The sequence below is a fragment of the Mus musculus genome, chromosome 3 (genome assembly GCF_000001635.26).
Source record: "Mus musculus strain C57BL/6J chromosome 3, GRCm38.p6 C57BL/6J".
NCBI classification, from domain to species: Eukaryota; Metazoa; Chordata; class Mammalia; order Rodentia; family Muridae; genus Mus; species Mus musculus.
The window spans coordinates 83,281,226-83,297,746 of NC_000069.6; the positions used below are offsets into that span (position 1 = coordinate 83,281,226).

A 16,521-nucleotide genomic window follows, 5' to 3' on the forward strand; every position below is an offset into this window, starting at 1 on the left:
AACTTATCTTTTGATACATTTTGGAATTCTAATGAAGGGTGTTTTCTCAACAATTAACAGATATACAAAACACAAATGGAAATCAGCTTAAAGTCATAACAAAAATCAACATAAAGTCATAATATATGTTGATGTTTAAACTTACCTTTTAAAAGTGATACTTGGAGCTAGTTTTAAAATACTCCGTATCAACAATTTTTTTATTCTTATTTTAGGTGATACCACTCTCCAAAGGGAGAGTTCTTATGTCTCAGAATATCCGACATTTAGTTATCCCGGAAAACACGAAGCCTTCAAAGATCATGAGCCTGATGAAGTCACCGGATCCCCTTCAACAGGACCATGGTGGGAAGTTACACTTCAGCATTGCTGCAGAGGACAAGGACGACCACTTTGAAATTGACAGCTCGACAGGAGATTTGTTCCTAACTAAGGAACTTGACTACGAAATGACATCCCATTATCTTATCAGGGTGATTTCTAAAGATCACAGCCAAAGCCCTGCCTGGAACAGCACAGTCTTCCTTAGCATTGATGTGGAAGACCAAAATGAGCATTCTCCATCCTTCCAGGATGAGTTCATTGTGATAAGCATAGAGGAGAATGTCCCTGTAGGGACTCTGGTGTATGTCTTCAATGCCAAAGATGGCGATGGCAGTTTTCTGAACAGTAGGATACAATACTTTGCAGAATCCAGCTCTGTTGGAGTGAACCCATTTCTCATCCACCCCTCCTCTGGTGCATTGGTCACTGCATCTCCCCTGGATCGAGAAAATGTTCCAACGTTCATCTTAACTGTCACGGCATCAGATCAGGCCGTGAATGTGACAGATCGGCGATGGAGGACCCTGGTAGCAGAAGTGGTGATTTTGGATGTGAATGACCACAGCCCCACCTTTGTGTCCTATCCCATCACCTATGTGAGAGAGGATGCTGAAGTAGGTGCTGTGGTGCACCGCATAACTGCCCAGGATCCAGATGCAGAGATGAATGGAGAAGTAGCTTACAGCATCCTCTCAGGAAATGAGGACATGGTCTTCGTGCTAGACAGCTCCTCAGGTACAGTGCTTCAGTTATTATTGTATTTTGCTAAATGTCTTGTTATGCTTTGTTTGAAAAAAGCTCTCCTATATCTCAGGATGAGTTCAAAGTCACAATGTAGCTGAGGATGGCACCGAATTCCTGATCTGCCCGTCTCTGCTTCCTGAGTAATTGGATTGCATGTGGATGCCACTATGCTCAGCTTTGTAGAAAGAAAATTTAACACTCCTAACATGTTTTTACTTCCAGAATATATTATTCTTCACTGTGAACTCAGTGCTGTGCAACAGAGCTCTAAAGGTCACACTGTTTACTTAATCTAATCCATTTTTTCCCTCACTTCCTCCTCTATGCATCCAGACAAACACCATTCCTCTTGGTAACCCTATACATTTGATCATTTTAGATAGCTTAGATAAATGGAATCACGCAGTGTTTGTCTTTGTATGGCTAGCTTATTTCAGTCAGCACAATGTCTTCCAAGTCCAGACATGCCATCACACATGACGAAATTCCCTCAGGAGTTTAAGGACCATTGCTTGCATGTACCATATTTTCTGTCGCCACTCTTCTGCTGATAGACTTTTGACATTGTCACTGCCTCCCAGAGACCCTCATCTCTAGTCTCTTGCATAAATATCCAGAAATGATGTTACTGGGGTGTATGGTCCTTTAATTATAATTAAAAGCATCTTAAAACTTCTGTAACTTCTCTGGAAAGACAGGGCTTTATGATTATTTAACTAATTTTGAAAATATTTTTGAGGAATTATCACAATGTTTTCCGATAGTGTGCGAGAGTTTGGACTTCTCTGTTTCCCTACCAACTCTTCTTTATTGTTTATTGCTCTATAATAATGCTACTATGGTAGTTGTTATGTGACAGATTCTTCCTAGAGAGATGTGACACACACACATTTGTACACACATATACTCACACTCACTCACACTCATACACATGCATTCACACACACACACATGCACATATGCTCACACTCATCATGCACACCAAACACACACATGCAAACACACACACACACACAAACACACACACACACACACACACACACACAGAGAGAGAGAGAGAGAGAGAGACAGAGAGAGAGAGAGAGAGACAGAGAGAGAGAGAGAAAGCACAGACATTCTATTGAACAGTTTGTTGATAACTGCTTTGTAGGTAGCTCATATCTCATGGTCCAAGGGTTCAGGAACAACCACTGTGAGTCTTTGAAGTAGTGAATGCTGCTAGAAATACAGCAAAGTGGCCATATGCCAAATCAAGATCATTATGCAAGGGTTCTAGTGTGCAAATGTGCCCTTGGATTGTGTAAGCCAACATCGATCAGTAACTGAAAATTACATACAGGTTTTAATGGCTGAATTATTTTGCTCATCAGTAACATTGTTTTTTACATCAGTTGTAGCATTTTAATTTTTACATCAGCATTTACTAGGGTCACTCACTCTGTACAAATGTCACTCACTGCCAGTTCAGAGGTCTTGCTGTCACTGTGTTGTCAGATGCCACCCACTATGCTTGTTTTAAAATGTGATGTGATAAAAGGGTATACAAAAATCTCAACCCCGTGAATTTGGAAATGAACTTCTCTTTATGTAATTTTTCAGGATGTTTAAGAAACTTATGGATTACGATATAATTGTCTGTAAAATAGTGATTTCAACATGAACTTAAGGCAGGAGGATCTCAGATGTAAACTATTTGGCCAGCTGTGAAGAACATTATTTGGAATGAGAATCAATGTGTCAGATTTGGAAGCTGTGAGCATAGTTGGCTCTACTCTGTTGGGAAATTTTATCAGAACATTTCTCAGATCCTGACATATGGTTCCCTTCTGAGGCTCACATGAACACCACCTAAGTGCCCAGCTGACAAGAGATTCTCCAGACACAGGCTCATGGTCTTTGCAAGCTCTCCTCAGAGCTGATTTAATGCTACTTTAAATGCTTTCCAAGATGCCCAAGGAAGGTCTGTTTCAGCCTCTTAAAAAGGAAGAATAAACTTGAATTGTGTCTTAGTAATGCTGGCCTCATGAATCTTGAGCTATTACAATGGCTATTTCTCTTGAGGTATTTTTCAAAGACAAAATGATAATTGAAGAATGTATCCATATGAGATGGGAGTTTTTTCCTCTTACAAGACTCATGTTTCTAATAAAAATAAATGGCATAGTGAGTTTTCCTACAGCCTCAATGTATATAATGATGAGTAATTATTAAACAACTATTTTCAAGGTCCTTCTCAATATTTAATTATTTGAAGAAAATATTAGGGAGTCAATCATCCTAAAAGAAATACACAACAGTTATTATTTTATGATGGCTGTCTGTGTAAAACACTGTACACACACGGAGTTGTGTGGTTCAACAGTAGGATAGAAAAGTGGCTTTTTGTGAAGTTTATTGTCTGTGTTGCAAAACATTTTATTTGCCCTTTATTGTTAATAAAGCAAGTGGCAAGTAACCAAGAGTCAGTATAAGAGATGCCAACTCCTTAACAGAAATCAAATGTCTGAACAATGGAGTCATATACACATTTTAATAACTTGTTTGCTTCTAAGTGTGTCATGCATCATAGACTATATGTTATTAGTATCATAGATGCTTTTGAAGGTGAGGGAAATGTTCTGTAGACTAACGACTTTGCTGTAGGCCTCTCAGGTATAGGCTAGACTTTTAAATTTGTCATTTGTCTTTACAACTCAATTTGACTTTCTGACTAAGAACATTAACTTTCTGTTGTAGATAATATATGAATATGAAGTTGGCTCAATAAATGTCTTTCTCTTTTTTTATGATTCACTCACTTTCAAAGAGAACTGAGTTTTCAATTGAGTAAAGCGATGTAAGCTGTGGTAGAGTAAGCAAGCAGTCTTAAGATGACATCCATAGCTCACTGTGTCTTCTCTTTCAAAGCAGGCTTGCTGAGGATAGCCTGCCCTTTGGATTATGAAGTGAAAACTCAGCATATCCTGACCCTCGTGGCCCATGATGGTGGCATGCCAGCACGCTCTTCATCCCAGACTCTGACAATCACTGTCCTTGATGTAAATGATGAGACACCAGCATTTAAGCAACTTCTGTATGAAACTTCAGTTAAAGAAAACCAAAGTCCAGGGGTGTTTGTTACAAGGGTTGAAGCTGAAGACACGGATTCAGGTAATCTGAAAAATAGGTAGTAGATGCTATTAAAAAAAAAGCATGTAAGAGTTATATAGTTAATATAAAATAGTACTCATGGGAGAGAGTAGCCTATGAGAGACATAGATAACACAGTAGGAAAATGGCTGCCAGGGAGCCGAGTAACCTGGGTTGGCTTTCTGGAACCCATGATAGAAGATAAATGATTCTGGAGTGTTCTTTTTAGACTTCCACACATGTGCTATACCGCATGTGTACTGTGCATGTACTTACCCATAAACACTAACAGTAAACAAATTAAGAAAAATAATAGCTATGGGGAAACAGAGTTACCACTTACCTCAAATATCAAGTATTTTCAAAGCATACATGAAACGAAAAGCTGTAGCTGGTGCTTGTTTTTGTCTAGCATCTGTTTGTGTTGATCCTTATTATTATCTGGAGTGGCACCTGCCTAATAAACACATAACTTATTGATTTTCACGAGGATGCAGCAAGCAGAGGTACCCACGTGGCCACATTTATCTCAGCACACTGGATGCACTGAGCGTGAGAAGTGTAGTGCTTCTTCATCTCCTCAGTGCTTCTTCATCTCCTCAGTGCTTCTTCATCTCTTCAGTGCTTCTTCATCTCCTCAGTGCTTCTTCACCTCCCCAGTGCTTCTTCATCTCCCCAGTGCTTCTTCATCTCCCCAGTGCTTCTTCATCTCCCCAGTGCTTCTTCATCTCCCCAGTGCTTCTTCATCTCCTCAGTGCTTCTTCATCTCCTCAGTGCTTCTTCATCTCCCCAGTGCTTCTTCATCTCCTCAGTGCTTCTTCATCTCCTCAGTGCAGGACAGGCTCGCTCCAAGGGCTCATGAGCTCACGTCACACAGCCCAAGTTTGAATCTCAGAATTATCTCTCCCTAAAGCTGTGCAACTTGGAAGAAGTTACTAACCAACCTCTCTGTTCTTCTTGTCTGTAAAATGGAGACAATTGTGGTGCTTAATATGTCGTCCTGTTAGAAGTATGAAGGCATGACTGTGTGGAAAGAAAGACTGTATGAATATCTGGCACAGTCAATAGCAATGTCAACTACCATTTTTAGTTTTACAATGAACACAGAATAGAGACACAAAAATCTAAAATGGGCAGTTACGGTGGCAGGGAATTCATGAGTGTCTCCGACTTGCTCTTGAACAGCGCTGAGGCTCTTTGGATGTCTAAGGCACAGTAGATTTAATGACATTCCGTTTTTATTTTAAACTAAATCGTGATAAAATTGACAGCTCGGTGTTTCAGGTTTTGCTATTAACAGCACTTTCTGAGTTTTCCCATCAGAATTATTGCAAACCATCTAATTAACCAGTCTTTAAAACTTACATTTGTAAAATTTGCACTTACGTTTCCACAACCCCGAGAGGGCTCTCAGTGGTGTTTCTCCCATAAATGTTGATCAGAAGAGTAAACGATAGATTTCTTTAGCTTTCAAACTAAGTTCTAAATTGCTCAGCTGCTCTGATCTCTTGGGAAACACCACTGTGCATCGATGAGCCTTTGATGTGAATTTGTCTAACATGTTTAGGGACGCTTTTCAAGGGCTAACGTAATTTTCCCTCTTTGACCAGAGAGGGGCAGTGTGATCAAAGACTTTTCCTCGGACATGGACAGAACAGAGCATGCTCACAGCTGCTCTCGGTCCCTGCTTAGAAGTTAGCGCTTTTCCATCCCTGTTTGCTTTTGGGTGACAGGAACAATGGGGAACACACTCAAGCTGCCCGTTTCACAGTGGTCCTAGTTCAGCAATGTTCTCGTCCATGGTTGCTGCTGTAACCATCAGCAGGAGCCTCCGAAGGATCGCGTAGGCTGAAGACACTGCTGATGAGCAGCTTAGCAGCCTGCAATCTTTTTTTCCCCCTTGGCCACACTTCGTTAATTTTATTGCCTGTACAGGATTCTACTATATACAGGCATTTCTTTTTCTTTTATATTTGAAAAGATGAAAAAAAATTTCTACCCCCCTCTCTGAAAGTATTAACAAGACTGCCATATGCAAATCTGTCTACTTTTTCTTTCTTCCTTCCTTCCTTCCTTCCTTCCTTCCTTCCTTCCTTCCTTCCTTCCTTCCTTCCTTCCTTTCTTTCTTTCTTTCTTTCTCTCTCTCTCGTTCTTTCTTTCTTTCTTTCTTTCTTTCTTTCTTTCTTTCCTTCTTTCTTTCTTTTTCCTTCCTTCCTTCCTTCCTCCCTCCCTCCCTCCCTCCCTCGCCCCCCTCTCTTTTTCTTTTTTCTTTCTTTGCTGTGTAGTTACTTTCTTTTGAGTTGAAACCTTATCATTATAGACATCAAAAATACAACTGAAAATTCAGATGTACAGTTATTACTTTTGCAGCTTTACACTTGTGGATGTTTAAAGTACAACTTAACATCCCCCCCAAACTTCATCTCATCTTACATGTCTTGGAGATGGTTTGGATTACTGAAAGATTTTTGTTTTCTTTTTTTATCAAATTGATAAAAATTTTAAAAATATTTTTGGAGAATTTCATACAAGTACTGTATTTACTGTGTTTTTAATGAAGCCAGATCTGTTAAGCGATTAAGCAGGTGTTTTTGTAAATACATATGAGTGTGTGTGTGTGTGTGTGTGTGTGTGTATTTGAATATATTTCTTCTGGATCTTTTTTCTTTTTGTGTTTTTCCCCTTTCCTTTTCTTTTTCTTCTTTTTGCACTTAGTGGGTTAAAAGAATGGAACAGGATTATGCATGAGAATTAAATGACGTACTTGGGATTTTAACATAACTGGCATCGGGTTGGAATTTATGAATGGTTTACTTTATAGTATGTATTAAAGAAATACTATAGTGTTACTTAATACCAGAGAGCTGAGCATATGTGTTCTGGCATTCTAGAATGCAGATTTTTGAAACGTAACCACTCAGTGCTGTTTGGCATTCGAAGTCCAAAGGGATTTGAATGTTTATATTGTGTGACTCACTCTAAATCTAGCAGGATTTTTTTCTTGTATTAAAAGGAGAAAAAAAAAACAACTACTAGATTTTAACTGAGGTATTAAAATTTTCCCAGTATTTGGTTCCATAACAAGAGCTCCATTGTTAGTGCATAGAGCTGACTGTGGCTGCCTCTGGCTCCCCGGAGGAAGAGGCACCTCGCAGGGCAGATGGCTTTGGGGTTATGGCACTTGCTCAGTAGTGGTGAAATGTGACACCTTAGCAAAACAGTGCATTGGTCAGTAAGATGGGAGTTTCTATTCTGTGCAAATGTCCTCTGTACCCAGTGCCATCCTGAAGAAACTACATATGGTCTCCAGACAGGACTTTCTCTTTGTGCAAGGTACTGCAGTACCCTGACAGGAATTTCTCTGTGTGTGAGGTACAGCTGTGCCCTTCAAACCCAGTCTTGGAGTCAGGGGAAAGCACAGTACTTCCCTGACTCTAATTCGGACACCACTTCTCATGATATGCATCTAACATCAGATATGTAAAATGTAGGAGAAAAGTTTTAGAACAAAAGGCAGACATTAAGTAGGAATTCCTCGCCTCTCCGACTCTGGAGTACTCCGTGTTCTCCTCATAAGAGCCATTGTGTACACTTTTCAAGAGAAGTCGTACACACGCCCATTAAATCAAGAGGCTAAATTATCTTTATTATCATTGTTATCACTATCTGGGCATGAAACCAGGGGTTGGCACATCTTAGGCAAGTGGTCTATCATGAGCTTCATCCCCATCCCTAGATACTAAAATATTCAAATATATGGCAGTTTTAAATATCTTCTCTCAATAGCAGACAATAGGGCTGACTATTAAGTTTTTATTGTCAACTTCTTGATCATGGTATCGCTCCTGCTGGGCAAGCATAATGTCACTTTCTTTATGAAGATGTATTTCCTCTGGCCATCTACTGCTGCAGATATCCACCGATTGCTCACAGGAACTCTGCTGTAGTTGCTCATCAGTCTGCTTTCTGAATCTTTACCAACAGCCCTTGCTGGTTTTAGGTTCAGTCCAGCCCAGCGGTGCATTAGAAAGCTATAGGATCCTGGCGCCACCCAGTCTTATTTGTTCTCTTCCTGATTCCAGAAACTTTCAATTTAGGCCATTGGGAATGTAAGATCTTGAACTTCTCAATCTGAGGCCGTTGCTAGAGGAAACAACGTAACATGCTTTGTATAGGGTTAGTCTACTTCTGCTAACATCTTACTAATGTCCTGTTGACCTTTTGTTGGTGTTTGGTTGACCCACACTATGTCGATTTTTCTCTATATGGATTCCAACTATAAATGCACTTAGAGAAAGGGGGAAATGTGTAAGGACCAGTCATTATCTCACACTGAGATTGTCTTTGTTAAAACTTTGGTCTAAACTCGGACTTTGTTGTATTTGTTGACTATCTCCCTTCTACACTATAGACCCGGATTTAGTATATTTTGCTTTCTTTTAGCCCAGATTCTTGTGGTAGCCAGACATACAATGTAAGCACTCAATGGAGAAAGCAAGGCTCACGAGTCATAAATGGCTTCAGGTTGTTTGAAATATATGAATTTACTTATTTATTTACCTCCTCCCCAACAATAAGTGAAGCACGTCCTCTTTTGGCTTTAGAAATGTCTGAGGGTGTGGGCATTGGAAAATAGAATAATATGTATTATTCCTAGTAGACAGAAAGTGTTAATAAGTCTTCACAATCCAATGTTATATTCTGCTGCGAGTCATAGGTCTTTCTCTTGTAGTTTAAATTGGTTTTATATATATTTCCAAGGTGTGTGTCAATATGGATTCTTATCTCCCTATAACCTACATTTCCATCTTGGTGCCCACCACACTGCAGGCTCTGGCTGTGGGTGTCAGTGGACTTTTTCATTCCTTTGTCTCTGTTGTGTATCTGCCGTTCAATGCAGGTCAAGTCTTCAAGAACATTGATCTTGAGGGCTATCATAGTAGATTGGCAATCTTCTGTGAATCAAGCTGCCAAGTTTAAAACTTCAACTTGTCATTTGCTTTCTGTAAATTATACTGACATTTGGTTCCCTAACCACTTTGAGACTTTTAATGATCACTTCTTCACAGTCCAACCCAAGTGGTTGGTTATCTGTTTTATCACACAAGTGATGATTTACTGGTATTCTCTCTCTCCTGTGACAAGACACTGGCACTCTATTCCAGGACAAAGAGGCCAGATCCCACACTATGCAGGACCTTCTCCTTGTGACAAATGTTCTTGCCAGTTATGTTCTGCCAACAATATTAGATGCTGCAATAATTTTGCTGGACAGCTGCATGAGCAAGGACACAAGTATGAAGGTTGGGGTGAGGGGAGAGAGAGAGAGAGAGAGAGAGCTGAGGCTGGAAGCATCTACCACTTAGATTCAAAATGAGAAGTTTTGAAACTCAGAGGACTGACAATAAGAGGAGGGACAGTGTAGAATCTGGAATTAAAGGGACAGAATTCTGCAGAATCTGCAATGTTAAATGGACAGAATAGCATTGCTATACAATATGTAATTAGAAAAAAGTCCAATCTGCCCCTCTTTAAAAATACTTATTATTTATTTATTTTATTTTGTTATGGATATTTTGCCTGTTGTATATATATTTGTGATCTGTGCACAATGCCCATGAAGGCCAGAAGAGGGCATTTGGTTGAACTGAAGATATAGATGGTTGTGAGTGGCTATGAACTGAACCAGGTCTATAGCAAGAACAGCATATGCTCTTATCTGCTGAGCCATATTCCTAGCCCTTACCGCTTTGGACTTTCAGCCTCCTTCCAGTGTCCCTTTGTGACAAGTCTTTGAAGATAAGAAGTCACTGGGCAAAAAAAAAAAAAAAAAAAAAAAAAAAAAAAAGTCACTGGGCAAAGGAGAGCTATAGTCTTAGACTCTATTGTCATAGGTCAGGGCATGCAAGCATAGGTTTAGATTTGAGAGACAGTAGTTTAAGCACTGTTTTAAAAAACAGTGAGGGACGAGCCAAAAGGAAATGGTAACTCCTGAGTCTGCAAGCAAATATGTTCAGAGAGCAGAAAAGAAGTAAGGGGGGGCAGGAATATAGCAAGGGTGAGCTGTGAGGTGAGAAGAATTGAAGGTATAACAGGGTCTATGTTGTGAGAGAATCTGTAGATGCTGGTGAAGTGTATGGATTTTATGTATCTTTCTTTCCTCTTACTGGTTAATTCCTGCTCATCTTCATGGTTCTACAGAGGGCTTAGCCAAACATATCATATCATATCATATCATATCATATCATATCATATCATATCATATCATGTAGAACTGTGCTTGCATGACTACTTGTCTGTCCTGAGTACTGTACTATGAGCCTTGTGGGGAGACAGACTTCGTGGTCGTCATAGCACTACATTTTAATCACCTGCTCATTCCCTTAGAATGCTGCATGCTTAACTGATCGAAACAATGAACATACTATCTATCTATTCTCTGAATCTACTTCCTCCTGGAGTCTATCCCATCACTCTTTATAACTCAGATTTATTGTATATTCCACACAAAGGAGCTATGCAGACCAAAATAGTTGTCTTAACAATATTTTTCCAGGTCTGGCAATAAATGTGCGTGGATAATTGAGCATGGGGTGGTGGGGGGGAGGAGAAATGAGAGGAGAGATGAAGGATAAGAGGAATGAATGAGTGAATGAATGATAGAAGGAAGGGAGGGAGGACAGGAGGAAGAAAGGGAGGAAAAGAATTAACTAAACAAATAATTGAAGCTCAAAAAAGGTACTGATGTCACCTGGAGTCAGTGATTAGGAAAAATTAGATGAATGCGTATGCAGTTCTACCTCTATCCATTAGAGTAAGATGCTAATTAAACTATGGCAAGAATAAGCCATTTTCATCTCACTCTGGAAACAAGGAGACGAATATGACACAGAGAAACAACTAGGGGCTTTATCTCAATCATAGCATGTCTGCCTAGCATTTGTGAGACCCTGCATTCCATACTGAGCACCAAAACAAATAAATAACTGGAAAAATTATTTTTTCTTTTACTCCTCTTCCTATGTGTTTTTCTTCTCCTTTCTTGTTCCTTTATGTCTTTTTAGATATCAGTCAGGAATTGATAATATCATGGAGAAGCTAAAATAGGTAAAAACTGAAGATAGCCACTAGGTTTTAAAACCAGAAAAGCATCACTCACAGTAGAAACCATAGCTGGGGGTGACAGTGGTTTGACCTGGGCTTCAGAGAATGGGCAACATCCTTAAAGGAAATTTGGCAATATTGAAAAGGACTTAATCCCTATAGTTTAAGAAGATAGAAAAAATATAGAAGGAAGATTAGAAGCTTCAAGAAAATTCCAAGCCAGAACAATCGAAGAATCACTTCTGCCATTAAGATGGTTAGGAACACCCTTCCGCTCGACTCGAGACTCGAGCCCCGGGCTACCTTGCCAGCAGAGTCTTGCCCAACACCCGCAAGGGCCCACACAGGACTCCCCACGGGACCCTAAGACCTCCGGTGAGTGGAACACAGCGCCTGCCCCAATCCAATCGCGCGGAACTTGAGACTGCGGTACATAGGGAAGCAGGCTACCCGGGCCTGATCTGGGGCACAAGTCCCTTCCGCTCGACTTGAGACTCGAGCCCCGGGCTACCTTGCCAGCAGTGTCTTGCCCAACACCCGCAAGGGCCCACACGGGACTCCCCACGGGACCCTGAGACCTCTGGTGAGTGGAACACAGCGCCTGCCCCAATCCAATCTCGCGGAACTTGAGACTGCAGTACATAGGGAAGCAGGCTACCCGGGCTTGATCTGGGGCACAAACTCCTTCCACTCCACTCGAGCCCCGGGCTACCTTGCCAGCTGAGTCGCCTGACACCCGCAAGGGCCCACACAGGATTCCACACGTGATCCTAAGACCTCTAGTGAGTGGAACACAACTTCTGCCAGGAGTCTGGTTCGAACACCAGATATCTGGGTACCTGCCTTGCAAGAAGAGAGCTTGCCTGCAGAGAATACTCTGCCCACTGAAACTAAGGAGAGTGCTACCCTCCAGGTCTGCTCATAGAGGCTAACAGAGTCACCTGAAGAACAAGCTCTTAACAGTGACAACTAAAACAGCTAGCTTCAGAGATTACCAGATGGCGAAAGGCAAACGTAAGAATCCTACTAACAGAAATCAAGACCACTCACCATCATCAGAACGCAGCACTCCCACCCCACCTAGTCCTGGGCACCCCAACACAACCGAAAATCTAGACCCAGATTTAAAAACATTTCTCATGATGATGATGGAGGACATCAAGAAGGACTTTCATAAGTCACTTAAAGAATTACAGGAGAGCACTGCTAAAGAGTTACAGGCCCTTAAAGAAAAGCAGGAAAACACAGCCAAACAGGTAGAAATCATTAAAGAAAAACAGGAAAACACATCCAAACAGGTTATGGAAATGAACAAAACCATACTAGAACTAAAAGGGGAAGTAGACACAATAAAGAAAACCCAAAGCGAGGCAACGCTGGAGATAGAAACCCTAGGAAAGAGATCTGGAACCATAGATGCGAGCATCAGCAACAGAATACAAGAAATGGAAGAGAGAATCTCAGGTGCAGAAGATTCCATAGAGAACATCGACACAACAGTCAAAGAAAATACAAAATGCAAAAGGATCCTAACTCAAAACATCCAGGTAATCCAGGACACAATGAGAAGACCAAACCTACGGATAATAGGAATTGATGAGAATGAAGATTTTCAACTTAAAGGGCCAGCTAATATCTTCAACAAAATAATAGAAGAAAACTTCCCAAACATAAAAAAAGAGATGCCCATGATCATACAAGAAGCCTACAGAACTCCAAATAGACTGGACCAGAAAAGAAATTCCTCCCGACACATAATAATCAGAACAACAAATGCACTAAATAAAGATAGAATATTAAAAGCAGTAAGGGAGAAAGGTCAAGTAACATATAAAGGAAGGCCTATCAGAATTACACCAGACTTTTCACCAGAGACTATGAAAGCCAGAAGAGCCTGGACAGATGTTATACAGACACTAAGAGAACACAAATGCCAGCCCAGGCTACTATACCCGGCCAAACTCTCAATTACCATAGATGGAGAAACCAAAGTATTCCACGACAAAACCAAATTCACACAATATCTTTCCATGAATCCAGCCCTTCAAAGGATAATAACAGAAAAGAAGCAATACAAGGACGGAAATCACGCCCTAGAACAACTAAGAAAGTAATCATTCAACAAACCAAAAAGAAGACAGCCACAAGAACAGAATGCCAACTCTCACAACAAAAATAATAGGAAGCAACAATTACTTTTCCTTAATATCTCTTAATATCAATGGACTCAATTCCCCAATAAAAAGACATAGACTAACAGACTGGCTACACAAACAGGACCCAACATTCTGCTGCTTACAGGAAACCCATCTCAGGGAAAAAGACAGACACTACCTCAGAGTGAAAGGCTGGAAAACAATTTTCCAAGCAAATGGACTGAAGAAACAAGCTGGAGTAGCCATTTTAATATCGGATAAAATCGACTTCCAACCCAAAGTTATCAAAAAAGACAAGGAGGGACACTTCATACTCATCAAAGGTAAAATCCTCCAAGAGGAACTCTCAATTCTGAATATCTACGCACCAAATGCAAGGGCAGCCACATTCATTAGAGACACTTTAGTAAAGCTCAAAGCATACATTGCAACTCACACAATAATAGTGGGAGACTTCAACACACCACTTTCTTCAAAGGACAGATCGTGGAAACAGAAACTAAACAGGGACACAGTGAAACTAACAGAAGTTATGAAACAAATGGACCTGACAGATATCTACAGAACATTTTATCCTAAAACAAAAGGATATACCTTCTTCTCAGCACCTCACGGGACCTTCTCCAAAATTGACCATATAATTGGTCACAAAACAGGCCTCAATAGATACAAAAATATTGAAATTGTCCCATGTATCCTATCAGACCACCATGGCCTAAGACTGATCTTCAATAACAACATAAATAATGGAAAGCCAACATTCACGTGGAAACTGAATAACACTCTTCTCAATGATACCTTGGTCAAGGAAGGAATAAAGAAAGAAATTAAAGACTTTTTAGAGTTTAATGAAAATGAAGCCACAACGTACCCAAACCTATGGGACACAATGAAAGCATTTCTAAGAGGGAAACTCATAGCTCTGAGTGCCTCCAAGAAGAAACGGGAGACAGCACATACTAGCAGCTTGACAACACATCTAAAAGCCCTAGAAAAAAAGGAAGCAAATTCACCCAAGAGGAGTAGACGGCAGGAAATAATCAAACTCAGGGGTGAAATCAACCAAGTGGAAACAAGAAGAACTATTCAAAGAATTAACCAAAGGAGGAGTTGGTTCTTTGAGAAAATCAACAAGATAGACAAACCCTTAGCCAGACTCACTAGAGGGCACAGGGAAAGCATTCTAATTGACAAAATCAGAACTGAAAAGGGAGACATAACAACAGATCCTGAAGAAATCCAAAACACCATCAGATCCTTCTACAAAAGGCTATACTCAACAAAACTGGAAAACCTGGATGAAATGGACAAATTTCTGGACAGATACCAGGTACCAAAGTTGAATCAGTATCAAGTTGACCATCTAAACAGTCCCATATCACCTAAAGAAATAGAAGCAGTTATTAATAGTCTCCCAACCAAAAAAAAGCCCAGGACCAGATGGGTTTAGTGCAGAGTTCTATCAGACCTTCAAAGAAGATCTAATTCCAATTCTGCACAAACTATTTCACAAAATAGAAGTAGAAGGTACTCTACCCAACTCATTTTATGAAGCCACTATTACTCTGATACCTAAACCACAGAAAGATCCAACAAAGATAGAGAACTTCAGACCAATTTCTCTTATGAATATCGATGCAAAAATCCTTAATAAAATTCTCGCTAACCGAATCCAAGAACACATTAAAGCAATCATCCATCCTGACCAAGTAGGTTTTATTCCAGGGATACAGGGATGGTTTAATATACGAAAATCCATCAATGTAATCCATTATATAAACAAACTCAAAGACAAAAACCACATGATCATCTCGTTAGATGCAGAAAAAGCATTTGACAAGATCCAACACCCATTCATGATAAAAGTTTTGGAAAGATCAGGAATTCAAGGCCCATACCTAAACATGATAAAAGCAATCTACAGCAAACCAGAAGCCAACATCAAAGTAAATGGAGAGAAGCTGGAAGCAATCCCACTCAAATCAGGGACTAGACAAGGCTGTCCACTTTCTCCCTACCTTTTCAACATAGTACTTGAAGTATTAGCCAGAGCAATTCGACAACAAAAGGAGATCAAGGGGATACAAATTGGAAAAGAGGAAGTCAAAATATCACTTTTTGCAGATGATATGATAGTATATATAAGTGACCCTAAAAATTCTACCAGAGAACTCCTAAACCTGATAAACAGCTTCAATGAAGTAGCTGAGTATAAAATAAACTCAAACAAGTCAATGGCCTTTCTCTATACAAAGAATAAACAGGCTGAGAAAGAAATTAGGGAAACAACACCCTTCTCAATAGTCACAAATAATATAAAATATCTTGGCGTGACTCTAACTAAGGAAGTGAAAGATCTGTATGATAAAAACTTCAAATCTCTGAAGAAAGAAATTAAGGAAGATCTCAGAAGATGGAAAGATCTCCCATGCTCATGGATTGGCAGGATCAACATTGTAAAAATGGCTATCTTGCCAAAAGTAATCTACAGATTCAATGCAATCCCCATCAAAATTCCAACTCAATTCTTCAACGAATTGGAAGGAGCAATTTGCAAATTTGTCTGGAGTAACAAAAAACCTAGGATAGCAAAAAGTCTTCTCAAGGATAAAAGAACTTCTGGCGGAATCACCATGCCAGACCTAAAGCTTTACTACAGAGCAATTGTGATAAAAACTGCATGGTACTGGTATAGAGACAGACAAGTAGACCAATGGAATAGAATTGAAGACCCAGAAATGAACCCACACACCTATGGTTACTTGATCTTCGACAAGGGAGCTAAAACCATCCAGTGGAAGAAAGACAGCATTTTCAACAATTGGTGCTGGCACAACTGGTTGTTATCGTGTAGAAGAATGCGAATCGATCCATACTTATCTCCTTGTACTAAGGTCAAATCTAAGTGGATCAAGGAACTTCACATAAAACCAGAGACACTGAAACTTATAGAGGAGAAAGTGGGGAAAAGCCTTGAAGATATGGGCACAGGGGAAAAATTCCTGAACAGAACAGCAATGGCTTGTGCTGTAAGATCGAGAATTGACAAATGGGACCTAATGAA

At 40.1% G+C, this 16,521-nt stretch overlaps 1 protein-coding gene across 4 annotated transcripts in view; it reads left to right on the forward strand.

Moving 5' to 3' along the window:
• The window catches only part of Dchs2 (dachsous cadherin related 2), a 236,086-nt gene that overhangs the window by 154,282 nt on the left and 65,283 nt on the right, over positions 1–16,521 (forward strand). For 3 of the 4 annotated variants that reach the window (XM_030252335.1, XM_030252336.1, XM_030252337.1), the window contains exons 9-10: positions 216–1,059; positions 3,976–4,218. In XM_030252335.1, coding sequence (XP_030108195.1) covers positions 216–1,059; positions 3,976–4,218 — 1,087 coding nt within the window. The remainder of the gene's footprint in view (positions 1–215; positions 1,060–3,975; positions 4,219–16,521) is intronic. The other variant, NM_001357165.2, reaches the window with a different exon arrangement.